Raw genomic sequence first — 15779 nt, forward strand, 5'->3', positions numbered from 1 at the left:
TCTCTTCATGTGAATTTATGCACATTTTTATGTTGGAATATTGTGTTAGTAATAATCACTGAGCAGAAATCCAACAGATATTTGCCATTATTATTAGCTTTGCTCTTTTCTCCAAATTTTCCCAAAATATTTTTGTATGTCTCACAATCATTTCCTACTCTGCTATTTAGATTCCCAACAAGGACCAACTTTTCCTTTTTCATTGTGTCAGTTGCTTTTTCTAAAACCTCATTAAATTCCTCCACTTCTACCTTAGTAGAACCTTCTGTGGGACCATGGGAACCAAAATTCAATAAAATATTGTAAATATGATACGACAGGCAAAGTACTATTCAATAATTCTCGATTGTACTCCTGATGTTAGTCATCAGGAGCAAATTTCAATAATTCTTAGATAATTAATAATTACATATATTTGAAGCAGATATTGAAATTTGTGAAAAAAATTTCAATATCTGCTTCGTTTTTACACTTTTTGACATTTTTATCAACTAATGATACTACTGGTAAAGGTATATATATATATATATATATATATATATATGAAAATATAAAATCCCTTTTGAATAAATTAAATCTTAAGTTGTCAAATTGTAGATAGGCAAGGGTATGATAATGGAGCGAATATGAAAGCAGTATATAAGGGAGTCCATGCTTACATTTTAAATGAAAACGAAAAGAAATTTTATACTCCTTGCGCCTGTCATAATTTAAATTTGATTTTAGGGGATGTCGCAAAATCATCAATTATAGCAATAAATTTGTTAATGTTATACAAAAAATATATACATTATTTGCTGCCTCAACTTCACATTGGGACATATTAAAGAAATTTGTTAAACAATTAACTCCAAAATCGTTGTGATACAAGATTGGAATGTAGAATAGAATCATTAGAGCTCTACATTTTCAAATTCCAGAATTTTTAAATGCACTAAAAGAATTATTTAAAACTGCATCAAAGTAGAAGTGGTTTCACTATATGTACAAATAGATTCATTTGAGTTTTATGCTTAGCCTTGTAATTTGGTATGAGCTTTTGTCAAAAGTTAATTTAGTAAGTAAAGTATTACAAAATGCAAAAATTCCCATAGGCGTAGCAAATAAGAATATTAAAGAGTTAGTGCAGTACTTTGAAGAACAGAGAATATCAGGATTTGATAGCTGTTCTGAGATCGCTAAAGAGCTGTCAAATCTATTAGAAATAGAAATTAAATTTAAAGAAAGTCGAGTACATCGAAGAAAAGTATTTTTTAATTATGAAATGCCTGAGGAATCACACATAGGTGATAACAAAGATAATTTTAGAATAAATTTCTTTTTTTTGTAATTTTAGTTCTACAATCTGTCAAAAAAAAGACTTGAATTGTATGAAATTCACAAAAAATCATTTGGATTTCTTTATGATATGAAATTAATAAGAAAAATGACAGAAAATGAATTAAAATTTTGCTGGCAAACAGCTGTATCAAAAATTAAATACAGATATTGATGAATCTGAATTTTACAATGAATTAATTATTTTTAGAAATATTGTTCCAGAAGATGCACCCATTAATATTTTAAAATTCATAATTGCAAATAATTTGTCGGATATTTATCCAAATATTACTACGACATTTAAAATATTATTGACCAGTCCAGTTACGGTCGCATCAGCAGAAAGGTCATTTTCCAAATTAAAATTAATAAAAACCTATTTGCGATATTCTATGTCTCAAGAACGTTTGTCGTCCCTGGCAATGATATCTATAGAGTATGAAATTGCAAAAAATTTGAATTTTGATAGCATTATAAATGATTTTTATTGATAAGCGCATTAGGTTAAATAAAATTTAATATATTAATATTTCTTTTAAATCTTATAAGTTGTTATATATATATATTTCATTTTTTATAGTAAAAATGGATATTTTTTTCATATTTTTATATTATTATTTATATTATTAAATAAATCATTGTTCTGGCATATTTATATGACAATGTGTACTTACATAATAAAATAATATATCATGTACATACAAACACATTTATCTTTTAACTAATTTTTTCTTTTCTTAAATTGATGCTAAAGAGCGTACTTGTTTATTTATGTGCATAAATTTTTTCGTATTTGATTTAATTAATTAACAAGATATTCTTCCGCTTAAAATTTCCATAAAAGTTACTAACTTTCAGGAACCTCACTTTTCCATTTCGCACAGGGCCCCACAAAATGTAGAAACGGGTGTGTGTGTGTGTGTGTGTGTGTGTGTGTGTGTATGTTACCGCTAAAGTGCAGAAATCAGTTATTCTGCAGATTATCTAGGTATTGTGCAGATTAACTAGGGTGATCCGTTAATGTGCCGAAAATTGTTTCTTTTCTCAAATTACCTAGGTAATCTGCAAATTACCTAGATAATCTGCACATTACCTACTAGGCACTCGTTAAAGTGAAAATAAGACCTTTGCTGGAACAACAGCAACGTTTCTGTACGCGTAAATTAACATAATGTTATTTATTTATTTTTCGATATCTAAAGAATCAAGTTAATACAATCAAACAATCAACAAATTAGATAGAATCAATCATCAATCAATTAAAAAACTATAATACAAAGAATCAAACGGTTTAAAATATTATTACAATTAAGGAAATGAATTTGCAAAACATATGATAAAATTATATTTACTTATTAAAAAACCAAACTAAAAGTGGAGGGGAGAGGGGGGGAAGGAGTAAGGAAAGGAAATGAGAGAAACAAACTTTTGAACTTTAACGATACGAAAGCCGTTAATGTGCACATTACCTAGGTAAAATACGGAAAACTCTTGATTTCGCACGTTAACGGAGCAAATCAGTTAATCTGCAGATTAGCTAGGTAATGTGCACATTAACGGCTTCCGAGCTTTAGCGGTAACATATATATATATACATACACACACACACACACACACATTTTCTGTGTCAATTATGAATTTCATTTTTTGCCTGTAATTCTCAGTTTTTTGTAACTTCAATTTTTATTATTGTGTTCTACCTTTAGTGGATACCTGATGAAGGCTGTAAAAGGCTGAAACTAATTGTATCATTTTCATTAAAACTTAATATTTTATTTCTGTTTAAAGTCATTAAATATTTATTCTTTAAAATGTACCATAACAACCGAGTAAAGCTCAGGAATACATATATATAGATATATGCATGGAGGTTCATCTACTCAGTTGTTAAACATATTTTTAAAAAGAATTGAATGACAAAAACCGAGAAAATAGGAAAAGGGTTTAATAGTATCACACGACTAGTTTCAGCTTTTTACAGCCTTCCTCAGGTGTTTTTATAAAAGAAAAAACCTTAAACACTGAAGATAAAAAAACTGTGAATAGCACAGGAAGGTCATTATACATATTTAACATGAAAATGTTGTAGTTAACGTATTCAAAGTAGTTCCTTTGTTGGTCACATTGTTGGGTGAGTGCATGCATATGGCATCTCGTGAGTGCCAGTATTTGATCACAGCAGAACGACAGTCTGGGAGGTTATAGCTTAAATTATTATTTAAATGTACAGGGTTCAGGATGATTTCTCTAGATTCTACAATTTTTCTCTCCAATTCGTCATGGCAACAGAAAATGTTGTTGGATCTATCCCAAAGGATTGTATGATCATGGTTTTCATCATCAGAATCGGCCAAAAAATCGGCTGGATAAAGCACTGTCATGTGTTCTCTTGTAAGCGATGTTCCTCCTGTGCTCCTCCATATGCAATTCAATAGACTTATCCATTTGGCCAAAGTAAGGGATGTCGCAGTCACACCATATCTTATACACACCAGGATATTTTAGATTGTGATGGCTAGGCTTTGGACGGCTCACTAGAGAGCGGATCTTAGGAAGCGGAGTAAATAAAATTCTAATGTTATATTTTTTGAGAACCTTGGCTAATTTTTGAGAAACTGTGGTTATGTATGGAATAGATATATTTGCTTTAACATTATTCATTTCTTGAGTATAGCGACTAGGAGGATTAAAAAGGAATTTTTTTAGTAATTTTTTAAGAATAACCATTTAGTCTGAAGGTAGATGTAAGATATCGATTTCTTTACGAAGTTCATCAGGCTTACAAGAGAACACGTGCCAGTGCTTTATTCAGCAGATTTTTTGGCCGATTCTGATGATGAAAACCATGGTCATACAATCCTTTAGGATAGATCCAACAACATTTTCCGTTGCCATGACGAATTGGAGAGAAAAATTGTAGAATCTAGAGAAATCATCCTCAACCCTGTACATTTAAATAATAATTTAAGCTATAACCTCCCAGACTGTCATTCTGCTGTGATCAAATACTGGTGCTCACTAGATGCCATACGCATGCACTCACCCAACAATGTGGCCAACAAAGGAACTACTTTGAATACGTTAACTACAGCGTTTTCACGTTAAATATGTATAATGATTTTCCTGTGCTATTCACAGTTTTTTATCTTCAATGTTTAAAGTTTTTTCTTTTATAAAAACACCTGAGGAAGGCTGTAAAAAGCCGAAACTAGTCGTGTGATACTATTCAACCTTTTTCCTTTTTTCTAGGTTTTTGTCATTCAATTCTTTTTACAAATATATATATGAATATTCATTCTATTTACTCAGTATGAAGATATGTTCATATTGTATTTTTTACTGACTGAATTCTGAGAATTAGACAAACAATTAATTTATTTAACACAACAACATGTTTTGTCAGAAGGCTGACTTCTTCAGGTGTGAGAACATTAAAGAGAACATTATTGCATTTTTATGTTTGCTTATGTTTAATGTTCTCACACCTGAACAAGTCGGCCTTCTGACGAAACATATTGCGTGTTAAATAAATTGTTTGTCTAATTCTCGGAATTCAGTCAGTAAAAAATACAATATGAACACATACACACACATTTTTTTTAATACATTAAAGAAACCATACACAGTAACATAACGTACAACTGACTCTAAAGAAAACCCATAGGGACAATATGAATGATTTGCTATTGTGAATTTCCTTTACAATTGAAATTTGCCCCCATGGAACTCTGGCTGGAAGTTTTTGGATACTAGTGGATGCATTTGTCATAGTCAGATGTTTTCTATAGTCAGAGTCAGATGTGGATAGCTAAGTGAATAGTGTCCCTGCTTTACAAACAGGTTCAGTTCTCATTAGTGGATGGCTGTGAATGTCATTACATACTACCTGAAGACACTATTGTATAAAATGTACTCAATAAAAAGGCCACATTGCTGCACTCTCCGCAGCAAGGTTTCTGGATGATCTTAACTTAATCCATCTATGGAATCATACACTATAAATTTACAACCTTTTGTGGGTAAGAATGTCAATTTTTTTTGAAAAATAGTCAATAGTTTGTCAAGATATTTTCCTCAAAATATTTTTGGTCATTTTAACAGAATTCTGAAGAAAGATATTATATTCTTAAGACTAACAAAATTATTTAACTCTTACCCATTGGATTCATAAAATGAACTCTTTTTGAATATCCCAATTGTGGCAAATACTGAAAGAAAGCAAACTTAAAATTAAATGGATATATATCACATGTCAAACTTTTCAAGAGATGAATCAAAATACAATACTATAATACTGAGCAATAACATTATATTTTAGTAAGAAAATGAGGCAATTTCTTGACTAATATACATAAAAGAAGCTGGCGATTTACCTGCAAAAAGAAAACAGACTAATGATAAATACCAAGTAAAAAAAAATCTTTTGAATACTTACTTTTTCAGAGAATGTAAAAATCTTCCTTTGATCCACACCACCAAACTGTGCATCAACTTTTAGATACTCCTCATCTAAGGCCTATAAACAAATTGATAAAGAACTATTTAGCAAATCAGAATAAATTAAACTTATTTAAGATTACATATACAATAAATTTTAAATACATCTGAACAGAATGGACTAAAACAACCATTTTAATCTTTCCTGTACACCTCACGCCTTCATTTCAATTAGGTGAACTCACCAAGCTTTTTATTATTATTATTAATAGAATACCTTTTATTAGCCAATAGCAAATGCAATTTACATTTGTGATGTGACAATTTATAATCGTCACATCACAACTGCAGATGGTTGACTGAAAGCATTATCCCTGCTTAAGATGTAGAAAATGAAATTAAATCTTTGTATAAAAAAATAATTCTTACTATCCTTTCAGTTAACAACAAGAAGTGATGATTTGGCTTGAAGAATGGGCAGTGGAAACATCTTGGTTGAAGTCGTGGATTGCCTTACTAATGTTCTAAACTAGATATATTAGCATTTACAATGAAATGCCAGAGGGTTCAGTCTTGTCCCAATGAGAGCTTTCTCTGTGGATAAACTACTGGTTAGTAATGACACGAGTGTTAGCAATAAGAGTAAAGAGTAACAATGCCATTATGGTCTTTTCTGGAAAAGAATGCCAAAGTGCACATTTATATTGTGAGAACAAATGCGAGCACCAGGATTCAAAGCTGCAAAAGACCATTTAACCCTTATTCTGGGCACTAATGCCAATGGTGATTTCAAATTAAAACCGTTGCTTGTGAATCATTCCAAAACACCAAGAGCAGAGCCATGAAAGGAAAGTTAATATAAAAATAACTTAAAATTAAAGTAAAACTTATTTATTCTTGGTCACTTGTTCCCCTATCCCTATTTACTATGTGTTAAAATGACCCCTTTAACACTGTTTTTTTTTTTAGCACTTTGTCTTCTAAGAACATATCCTGATCATTAATCGAGCTATTACTGTACATAAAAAAAAAAAAAAGATGGTATAGGTAGTAAAAAATAACTAAAATTTTTTCTTTCATGTGAATATACAGATGAATACCAGCACATGTGCTAAAATTTCTTTAGGAATGTTCAGCTGAACAGGCTAGGCCCTTGATAAGTTTGTATAATTTGAGTCTCAGTTCAAGAAAGAATGTCCGATAATCCCATTACACAAGAGTGGTGCAAAGACTGGTGTGTAACTATCAACCTTTCAGTATTTCTGCAGTAATTGTAAATCAGAAAAGTCAGTAAAAACTTGCATATAGAAATGGTTGTGGACAAACAAAATATACTTTGCAAGGAACAGCATGGGCTTACTAAAGGGAGGTCATACCTGAACTGGATCAAAGACTTAGTAAATGTAAAGTTATGCACTTTGGTAATGAGATATCTAATGGCATATTATGTTTTGGAATTAGGCATGAAGTAACTGATAAGGCTATGTTAGCCTTGTCAGTTACTACACATAGCAAAAATTGCAAATACCATCGAGAGGATAATTGTGATGCTGAAATGAACATTGACATGTAAGGATATGGAAGTCATTTTGTTTATTTACAAGGCCTTAATATTACTACACCTGGAAGAATGTGTGCAGATTTGGTTTCGTGGGTTCCGAGGGGATAAAGAAGCTGTGGAAAGGGTGCAATGAAAGTAAGATGATATTGGGATTATGAAATGTAGATTACAAGGAGAAATGGAGAATATGTGGATTGCAGATGCTGGTAAACAGAAGAGGGGTGATAGGTGGGAGAGGACAAGGGGAGGGGGACCATCTGTGGAAGTTAATTTTGTATGCAGATAAGAACTAGATTTTTCTCCCATAGAGCGATCAGTGAGTGGAACAGTTTGCCTGTTGAAGTAGTGAGTGCATTTAGTGTGAATGAGTTTAAGAAAAGGTATGAAAGTTGATGTAGGTAATGTATGGCTTCTCCCACTGAGTCCTTGACTCCCTGGAGGTCTAATAATAATAATAATAATAATCAAAAGAAACTTACCTGTAGACCAGGATAAAGCAAACTGCTAATAAAAGGATGATCTACTTGCTTTACAACTTCTGCTCCTGCTTTTTTGGCATCATGTTCAGTAATCATAGATGTTAGTTTGTACACATCAAGAGTGTATTCCCTAAACAATATATATATTTATTTATTATACCAACAATCTCTTATAGATCTCAAAGCTAACACTAACTCACAAAAACGATGATATAATTAAAAAACTTTATTGATAATTTCTCATAGAAAATGAGACCCATGTATATTTTTAATGGTTATTATTAAAGGGTGGAGAGGGACTCATTTCATGATCACAAATGTGGAGTGGTGTTAATAAAAAGTGAAGAAGAATAACATAGGAAACAAAATACAACCAGTTCCTGCTTTATGACTCCTTTTTCTTCAAGTATCAGCTAAAAACAAAATTATAAATATGATCAATAATAAGTCGTCATCATCATCATCAAATTCCTGCCATGTACCTTCAAGGGGTGTACAGGATATGATAGTACTACATGAAAAAATTACATCATTACTAACTTCCTATCTACAATTTTCCTCCAAATCAGTCTGTTACTTGTCAAGACTCCAACATTATCAGATCTTATATTTCTATCTTCTAATGCACTTTGTACAGTATCAGTCCACCTATATCTTTGTCTTCCTCTGGGTCTTTTTCCTGCCAACCTGGCAGAGAACACTTGTTTTGTTAATCTTTCTTCGCTCATTCTGTTTAAGTGACCATACCACCTGAGATTAGCTCTGCTAACGCATTCCTGGATGTTGACAATGTCAAGTTCTTTCCTAATATCCTCGTTTTTAATATGATATTGCCATTGATGCCATGTGTTCACACCTATAATCTTTCTCAGGACTCTCATATCTGTGGTCTCTAGTCTTTGGTCAAGTGTTTTACTTCTGACCCAACTCTCAGATCCATAAGTTAAAACTGGTTTGAACACTGTCTTTACAGCTAATTTAGTGTTCCGACTAATTTCTCTCTTATTCCATATGAAATTATTCGATTGACTTCCCACCATACCAGCTTTGCTGATTCTGTCGTCTATTTCTATATTTAATTTACCATCTTCAGTAAAAATCGTGCCTAAGTAGCTGAAATGTTTTACTTGTTCCACAGGTTCTCCATTCACAACACAGTTGACATTTTCAACGATTCTGCCTATTTTCATTGTCTTTGTCTTTTTATTGCTGACCTTCATACCATATCTATTACAACAGTTATTCAATTTAGTCAGAGAATCTTGCAGACTTGTAGTGGATTTATTTAGAAGTATAACATCATCTGCATAAAGCAAAGAGCTGACATTAACATCTCCAATTTTGATATCACGTTTAATACCACTTTCCTTCATAATGTGATCCATATAGATAATGAATAACAGAGGGGATAATGTACATCCTTGTCTCACACCAGATTTAACATTAAACCATCTTCCTGTACTTCCTTCAATTCTAACTGCTGACTTACAACTCAAATACAGACTAAGTATTGCTTGATATAATGCCCCATTGACACCATATAACTGCAGCATATTGAATAGCTCTTCTCTTCGCACCTTGTCATATGCCTTTTCCAGATCGACAAAACTTAAATACAGATCTTTGTTATATTCCCATGTTTTCTCAACTATTTGTCGTAAAGTGAAGATCTGATCCTGATAGCCTCTATTTGGTCTGAATCCAGCTTGTTCTTCCAAGCTTTTCTTCCACAATTCTTCTCAACCGTTTCTCAAGTATACTTGCATAGATCTTGCCAGGAACACTCAGTAGGGAAATACCTCTGTAATTCTCACATTCAGCTTTATTTCCCTTTTTATATATGGGCACTATGAGAGCTCTACTTCAATCATTGGGAATTCGTCCCTCTGTCCAGGCTTTCTGAACTATGCAGTGCAGCCACTGTAAGACTTTTATACCACCATACTTCAGCATTTCTGGTCAAATATCATCTACTCCTGCTGCCTTTCCACATTTCAAGCCTTTGACGGCTTTTTCTACCTCAAGTATGGATATGTATTCCTGCCTGCATGCTTGGTCAGTGTTTTTTACCACTGTGCTGTCATCACTGCTTGTTTCATTTAGCAGTTTTTCAAAGTAATTACTCCATACTTCAAGGATATCTTTTTCCGCTGTTTTCATGTCACCTTTATCATCTCTAACTCCTTTTACAGCACTCTTTCCTCCATTCCTAAGCTTCTTCAACAACCTCCAGAATATTTTGCCACCTTCTTGATATTTATTTTCTATATTCTTGCCAAAGTCCTCCCATGACTTTTGTTTAGCTAGTTTTACACAGTGTTTCGCTTTCTTACATTTGTCTCTGTATTCTCTAAGAGCAAAAGGTGACTTATTTGCCAGGAACTTTTGATATGCTTTCTTTTTTTCCTTCACTGACTCTTTAACTTCCTGTGTCCACCAGGGAGTTCTGATTGTTTTTATTCTTGCAGACAACCTCACCACATGCCTCTCTGGCAGAATCAATCAATGTTTTCTTCAGAGTTTGCCACTGAATCTCCAAGGTTTGATTCCTGTTCTCAAACTCTTTCATTTTTTCTTCAATAATCTTTGTGTATTTTAGTCTACAGTTCACATCTGAGAGCTGCTCAACTTTTATTCGCTTTAAAACTTTCTTACATGTTATTCTTTTCACTATGAAATTCAATTTTATCCTGCTCAAGACTAAATAGTGATCATTTCCAATTTCAAATCCTCTGTACACTCTGGTGTCCTGCACCATGGAGAAAACATCACTATCAACAATAACATAGTCACAATGAGACTTTTCTTATTCCTAGCCTCTTCTCTCCATGTGAATTTGTGCACATTTTTATCTTGGAACATGGTGTTAGTAATAACTACTGAGCAGAAATCCAACAGATATTTGCCATTATTATTAGCTTTGCTCTTTTCTCCAAATTTTCCCAAAATATTTTTGTATGTCTGACAATCATTTCCTACTCTGCTATTTAGATCCCCAACAAGGATCAACTTTTCCTTTTTCATTGTGTCAGTTGTTTTTTCTAAAGCATCAATAAATTCCTCCACTTCTACCTTAGTAGAACCTCATGTGTGACAATAGGCACAAATAAGTCTCATTGTCCAATTCCCCATTCTGATATTTATCCACATCACTCTACTTGAGACTGACTGCCATTCAAGAAGGGTAGCCTCGTATTTTGTGTTGAATACTATCTATGGCTACTCCTTTTCCTTGATTGTCATTGCCTGAATATAACATTTTGTATTTACTGCTCAGAAAGATCTCACCAGTTTTTGTCTTTTTTTGTTTCAGTCACCCCTCTTATGTCGATCTGGGACTTATCTAATTCCTCAGCTAGCTCCATTTCTTTGCCATTCAGGCTTCTTATGTTGATAGTACCGATTTTTAACTCTGGTGATGTTGCATTGGGGTTTGTTTTCAGATTTGTTCCAGTAGCTGACTTTTCACTGTTTGCCCTGGTTCCCTGGTGAAAACATCGGGGGCCTTGTTTAACTGGGAGACACCCCAGCCGGCATGAAATTTTGTCATGTCGTACCATCATTTTTTATTTTGGTTTAATCAATAAGAATACAATCTGGTCGGTTAAATCCCAAATTGCCAGCCCATCCTCGTTCGTTTAGTATCCAAGTAGATACCCAATAGGGTGCACCACGAGATGGTGAGGATTGGACATTAGGTCAGAAGCCCTGGTCGGTTCTCCGCATTCCTTTAAAGGCTATGTGGAGGTCTCCTCTCAGTTATACAGCTTTGACCCTTAAGCACCCCTCCATAATAAGTACAAGAAATAAATGCTAAACATTCATAAATATGGATTCATGGATTCAAACTACATATGTAGCTATAAAATTCAGTACTATAGCACATGTGCTGGCCTGGATGTATGTGATTGGGAGAGTTTATCTATACATTCATTCACCGAAGTATAGATACACTCTCCCAATATGGACTGTGTCACCATGGGAGTAGTAAACCCAAACCTCCCTCAATGGGAGAGGCCTTCACCCTGCAGTGGATAGAAAAATAGGCTGTTCATCATTCACATTATAGCACATGTATTTGTTTGGTCGGGCAGACTAGAGCATCTCAATGACTGACATGACAAAAGCAGTTATCACATCATCATGACAAAGAGTAGTTGTATCTTCATTGTCTCGGTCTCATTTAAAATTTATTCCCCTTACTAATGGTGTACAGTATGCTAAAACAAAGTAATACTACAAAGAGAGTGATGGTAACACAAAGTGAAGAGAAATAACAATAGAAACAAAATGTTATTATAGCCAACATGTGGACAGAATGACTGTTCTTTGTATGAAATATATAACATTACTATTGCAAACTGCATCAATGAGAACGTCACCTGTTTTTTTACATGTCTCTGGGAAATAAATCAACTCTTTATGAGTTTGCTTGACAAACGAATGCCAAGAACAAATTAAACCATGAAGTTGTAATTTAATTAAATTAATTTCTTAATTAATCATAATTAAGAAAATAATGTTTAACGTTTTGACCCTTATATCAAGATCACCAGGAAAACATATATATGAACAAGCTACAGGACACTACACATAAATATGCTATGGTATAAATGCTTGTTAACACGTTCGCTGCCAACTATGAGTATACTCGTAGTTGGTTAACTAGCTACACAAGCCAGCTACGAGTATACTCATATGACGCTTGCCGCCAGCAACGAGATTACTGTACTGACCTTGAAGAAGTGAAAATGCTTGGCTTGTGGAGCTAGTATCAAAACTGTGTATTCTCATAGATGGTATATGCTCTGCGCAAGCCAACTACGAGTATACTCGTATGACGCTAACCGCCGGCAACGAGATTACCGTACTGACCTTGAGGAAGTGAAATTGCTCGGTGTATGGGAACAGACTATGCTGAAGTAGCGTGGCAGCAAATGTGTTAACCATTTACACTAGCCTGATCTCTGATGAGAAAAAATAAATAAAAATTTTATATATACTAAGTATAATAATATATACAGAGGATGAAACAAAAACGTAAAAAAATAAATAAAAAAACTAAAACAATAAAATAAAAATTACATGGAACTACATCAAATTGCTACTCTACAGGTCCTGTTATTTTAAGATTTTCTTGTGCTGGGGTTTCTGCCATGATGTTCTGGATGATATAGTTTGTAGGTGGGTCTTCCAGATTATTGGAATTACTAATCAATCATTCTTGTTGAGATTAAGATGATGAATCAGCATCTCGAGATTTTTTTTTTTCCCCAACCAAGTCGCTGCACCATTTCGGTACAGTGCAGGGAAATGGTTCCTTTTCAGTTAATTCTGCAAGTTTGGAGTACATGGTCTGACAGGCATGTTTTACCATAGTGAAGGAATTTAATGTGGCATTTTTGTTCGTCTTTTCTAACTGGAATTGTGAGTCCTGCTTCCCCTATGTAGAATAAGTTGTAGGTGCACTGGATTTTTTAATCCCTGAGTGGGCAAGGTAACAAAGGAGATCTTTGGATGAGCTAAGTATACTTTTTAATTTTGCAGAAGGTTTGAAAGTTACCTTAATATTGCATTTATGTAATGTTCTATTTTTTTTCTGATATTTCCCTAATGTATGTATGGCTTTGGTTGACATCAGAAATATCCTGATCCACAGGTAGAAGGTGTTTCATATACTCCTGGATATGACAGAGAACAGTTTGTCTTGAATAAGAAGATAAGAGTTAATATTTTGATATGTGGTTTGAATGTAATGTGGAGCTTATATTTTTCCTCTTATTATTATATAGTGTGGAGTGTATGGGCAATGCTGAATGCAATTACAAAAGGATAACTGTGGGTCCAACAAGGAGATGTTGAAATGCATGTACATGAATGCCAGAAGTATCAGAAATAGGAAGAGAAGTTTTTCAGAATTAGTTAGCTCGACTTGACTAAAAATTATAGGCTGACAGAAAATGATATAATTACAGGACAGAATGCTGATGACAGCTGAGGAATTACATTCAACAAAATTAAAAAGTATTTTAGTTCTGGGGAGGGGGGGGGGGAGATGATTCATTTGAGGCTCTCTGGTAGGAGCCAGGAGATAGGAGCCAACCAAAATATATTGTTGGTTGCCGCTATAGACTACAGGAAGATGTAGATGCCATGTATTGGCACAAGTGCAGGCCAAACAATTATTATGGAAGAATTCAACTATGAGGGACACAGATTGGAGAGATGAAAGGGGGCATGGCAAGATGGAAGTGGAATTTATACAGTCACTAAGGAATAATTACCTGAAACAACATGTTATAGAAGGGGCCAGGGATTTGAGTGATGAATCTGGTAACAGAAAAGAAAATATATCCATAACCAAGGTAGATACTGACTCCAATCAGGGAGAGTGACCCTGATTGTGTTCTTGGAAGTTGCTAAATGGGTGGAATTCTCTGTTAAAAAAAAAGGTTTATGTTGAACTATAAAGATGGTAATTATAACAGACTTAGGAGACAGTTTTTCTGGTAGTTTCTCAAGCCATGGCTTGAGAAACTACCAGGAAAGAATGCCAGTAGTGCATGGGAATTGGTCAGATTGTTTGAGAGAAACAGTATCAGACTGCATATCAAAGGTCAGGAGGATAAACCAAGTGAGAATTAAGTGGATTAGTAGAGATATAAAGAAAAAAGTGATCAGAATGCTCATGATCAGAGAAGAGTGACCAGTTTGGCAAGAAAGGCCGAATTTAGCTAAGCAAGCCAAAGTAATCCAAAAGAAGAAAAATGACTATGGTAGTGGCATTAATAAATGCCAATGGTATGAAGGTGACAGAAGCAAAAGAAATTGAGTTGCTGAGCGATCATTTTGAAGAGGGATATCATCCAGACAGAGGTTTTGCAGTTGCTGATGTTACAGAGACACATATCAAAATTGAGGTGGATGAATACAAGGAGGATATTCAGCTGTTTATTCAAAGGATATTTAAAGGGGGATAGTCAGTTGTTTGCTGATGATGCAAAACTGGGAGAGGGGAAATGGTTGTTAAAGGTGATGTAGTTATCCTGCAAGATTATTTAAACAAATTAGTACTGTGGGCAAAGGATAATGATTATCAATTTAATGTTGTAAAATGTAAGGCACTTTGGGTTGAAAAGGTTGCATACCGTGCACTGTATTGCTGATAGCACTAGATTTAGGAAATTGATAAGGCTAGGGACTTAGGATAATGGTGGACAGAGTTAAAGTTCAGAGAGCATATCGTAAAAATTGCTCGAAGGATTACTTGGATGTTGAAAAACAAGATAACTAAATATAGGAAAATTATTATCCATCTTTATAAAGCTATGATTTAGCCACATCTTGAATACTGTGAGCAGATTTGGTCACCTGAGTTTCTTGAAAATCAAGAGGTGGTAGAGGGGGATTTAGAGATGAGCGACCAAGCTGGTGACAGGTCTGTGGAATGCTCCATATGAAGACGGGTTTGAGTGTGTGTGTGTTGCAAAGTTTGGTTGATAGACAGAAAAGAGGGGACATGATAAATACTTAAGCTTTTATCATGTCGGTCTTTTTTAGGCACACATTTAAAATTAATAATATAATACTATCCAAGGCGATTAAAAGTTATTTCTATATTAGTCTGTCTTACTCTAGTAAAAAAAAAAAAAAAAAAATCACAATATTTTAGGATTTTGTTCTCTGGTCAATAGTCTTTAGCTTCTATGTTGATTTTTTTAATTGGTCTAAAGGAAGATGTTCAAGTTGTAGATGATGCTTAACTAGATAGAATTATAAGGAATGATGCTGTTATCTTTCTTTAAGATTAGAATGGGGTGAGTGAATGAGTAAGATTTCAGCTCAATATTTGGTAAGAGGAGTTTTTCAGTTTGGAATACAAGTACAGGTAGAACAGGATGGAGGGAAGATATGTTATTTTGACAAAAGGACATAGCAGATTAATGATGAGGACTTTGACAGATTTATTTAGAATGACAAGA

At 33.8% G+C, this 15779-nt stretch overlaps 1 protein-coding gene across 1 annotated transcript in view; it reads right to left on the reverse strand.

The window, feature by feature from the left end:
- The window catches only part of TyrRS (Tyrosyl-tRNA synthetase), a 100815-nt gene that overhangs the window by 51741 nt on the left and 33295 nt on the right, over nucleotides 1-15779 (reverse strand). Inside the window, exons 5-7 of the mRNA XM_090409641.1 lie at nucleotides 7798-7927; nucleotides 5756-5836; nucleotides 5477-5528 (exon numbers count right to left, since the gene is read on the reverse strand). Of these exons, the coding sequence (XP_090265767.1) occupies nucleotides 5477-5528; nucleotides 5756-5836; nucleotides 7798-7927 (263 nt within the window). The remainder of the gene's footprint in view (nucleotides 1-5476; nucleotides 5529-5755; nucleotides 5837-7797; nucleotides 7928-15779) is intronic.

This window comes from Typopeltis vanoorti, chromosome 19 (assembly GCF_054136105.1).
Source record: "Typopeltis vanoorti isolate ZY-2024b chromosome 19, IOZ_Tvanoo_1.0, whole genome shotgun sequence".
Classification (NCBI taxonomy): Eukaryota; Metazoa; Arthropoda; class Arachnida; order Uropygi; family Thelyphonidae; genus Typopeltis; species Typopeltis vanoorti.